This window comes from Temnothorax curvispinosus, unplaced genomic scaffold, assembly GCF_003070985.1.
Source record: "Temnothorax curvispinosus isolate PA1 unplaced genomic scaffold, ASM307098v1 QBEX01014894.1, whole genome shotgun sequence".
Lineage (NCBI taxonomy): Eukaryota > Metazoa > Arthropoda > Insecta > Hymenoptera > Formicidae > Temnothorax > Temnothorax curvispinosus.
This window is the reverse complement of record NW_020224674.1, coordinates 1-2,132: the sequence shown is the minus strand read 5'-3', so window position 1 is coordinate 2,132 and position 2,132 is coordinate 1. Positions and strand designations below refer to the sequence as shown.

Sequence of the window (2,132 nt, the reverse complement as noted above, 5' to 3'; positions counted from 1 at the left end):
TAATATAATCTATACAATAATCCAAAGAATAATATTAAAATAATTTTAATAACATTTAATAACTTCACGATAAAAAATTTATAAAAGATTTTTCAGAGAAATACATCTATTTGCATCGACACAGGAAGTGACTTCATTTCGCATATTTTTTTCGATAAATTATGGCAAGGACGCATGAAAACGATTTCGTGCGACTAACGAGGCGTGCCAGGCTCCTTTATAAGACATCCGAAGTAATGGAGTTCCATCAGCAGTGAATCGGAAGCAAGGCATCACTCTTGTCCGGTATACGATGGGACACCTAGTCGTCGCCCTTATCGCCGTGTGCGCCCTTTCGTCCTCCTCCGTTCTCGCCGAGGAGGCGTACACCACGAAATTCGACAATGTAGACGTGGACGCGATAATAAACAATGACAGACTGTTGAACGGATACGTGGGTTGCCTGCTCGATCGGAACCCCTGCACTCCGGACGCGGCAGAGTTAAAAAGTAAGTACGTCGAACGGCGAGACGCCCGTTTTCCATAGCCCTTTAACCCTTTAACCGTAACTCCAATAACTCGTGTATACTCCGAGATTTGAAACTCCCGAGATTTTCTCAGCGAAAGCAAGTAGAATTTTGCGATTTCAATACAGGCATCTTCTTTTTTATTATAGAGTTTTTTAATAAAATTTTATCATAGTTATTCAATATAAAAATTATTTTAATATTATTATTCAGACGAATTCTTTAAAATGGAGGTTTAAAAGATCGATTGAGGCATTTCTCGTTCTCTCGCTACGTTCTTCAATCAATAACGAATCGGGACAAAGTGCGTCCCGATAATATACCATGTGCGTTAATAATCTCGATCTGCGTCCCCCTTTAGAAAATCTGCCGGATGCGTTGGAGCACGACTGTGCCGGATGTAGCGAGGCGCAGAAGAATATGGCCGACAAGATCTCCCATCATCTAATCGACAATAGGCCGGACGACTGGAAATTGTTGGAGGACAAATTCGACCCTACCGGGGCGTACCGACGACGCTACCTGGAGAATAAATCCAGGGAAGGGGGCAGGGTAGACTAAAATCCGTTCCCCGTCGCCCGTAAGGACCCGTAATGCCCGACTCCGATGCCGACCTCGGCTCCGTCTTCCGGATTTGATTGCTTACCTTGTAATCCTTGTCACACACGGCGGTTTCACTTTACGTAATGATTGCGTAACGGAAAACCCTGTCGCGCGTTCCATCATCTTTCGGAACCTGGAAGTTTCCATGTATATTGAGACGGGACATTTAAAAAAAAAGTCAACAACAAAACAAACTAGAGTTTTACGTTAATTATACGTTGCACTTTTGCACTAACGCGTAATAGCCTCTTGTTGCCGTAAGATTTGATTTAAATCTCTGGTTAAAAGCGCGCTTGAACGTTTAAATGTGTACTTACTTTATTTTGATTTATCAGACTTACTGACTTTTAAAGGCGAATATTTTATTTAACGTAACGAGCTAATGTCCTTGAATTAACGAGTCGTTTCACAAGTCTTTTTGTTCACGTAGATCGGCAAATAACGTGTAATGAGAATTGATCGGCAATGTATGTGTAAAAAGAGATTCACCAGAATGTATTTCTATTTCAATATCGAGAATACAAGGGCAAGGATTCATTCCAATCATTCATGAAAATGGTTTAATTAATAAAAGTGTTGTGGTAGGATAATTAGAATTGTGCAATTAGAGTATATATCGCAATAATGTATTATATTACGCACATAAAGGGAAATAACGTACGATGCATAGAGAGAAAAAGGAGAGAGAAGCATTAAAAATAATTCGCTGCAAATAATGATCCCGCACGTAGAAATAGGTGAAGCAATTTCGGTACAATTATCCTTGCATAACGACGAAGGAACGATTACATCTAACTCCATAATGCGATATCTACAACGATACATTGACAAGAAAAATAAAGAAGAAAGAGAACATTGTGCACTCGAGTCTCTTTGCAATTACTTGATAGATTAGCCTCAACTCTGATGTGTTTTTCCTCAAAATCTATACGTGTTTCAATTACAAAGCTTGTAATACAGCTAAATATTTAATCATTCCCGTCGTTATACAAAAAAATATACATCGTCTTATTATATTAATTG

General features: G+C 39.2%; 1 protein-coding gene across 1 annotated transcript; it reads left to right on the top strand.

The window, feature by feature from the left end:
* Positions 1 to 223: 223 nt before the first annotated feature.
* On the top strand, positions 224 to 2,129 carry LOC112465077 (ejaculatory bulb-specific protein 3-like). Its single transcript, XM_025032448.1, has 2 exons — positions 224 to 488; positions 868 to 2,129. Exons 1-2 carry the CDS (start codon positions 293 to 295, stop codon positions 1,065 to 1,067), a joined length of 396 nt encoding a protein of 131 aa, XP_024888216.1. The 5' UTR covers positions 224 to 292; the 3' UTR covers positions 1,068 to 2,129.
* The last annotated feature ends 3 nt before the right edge of the window (positions 2,130 to 2,132 follow it).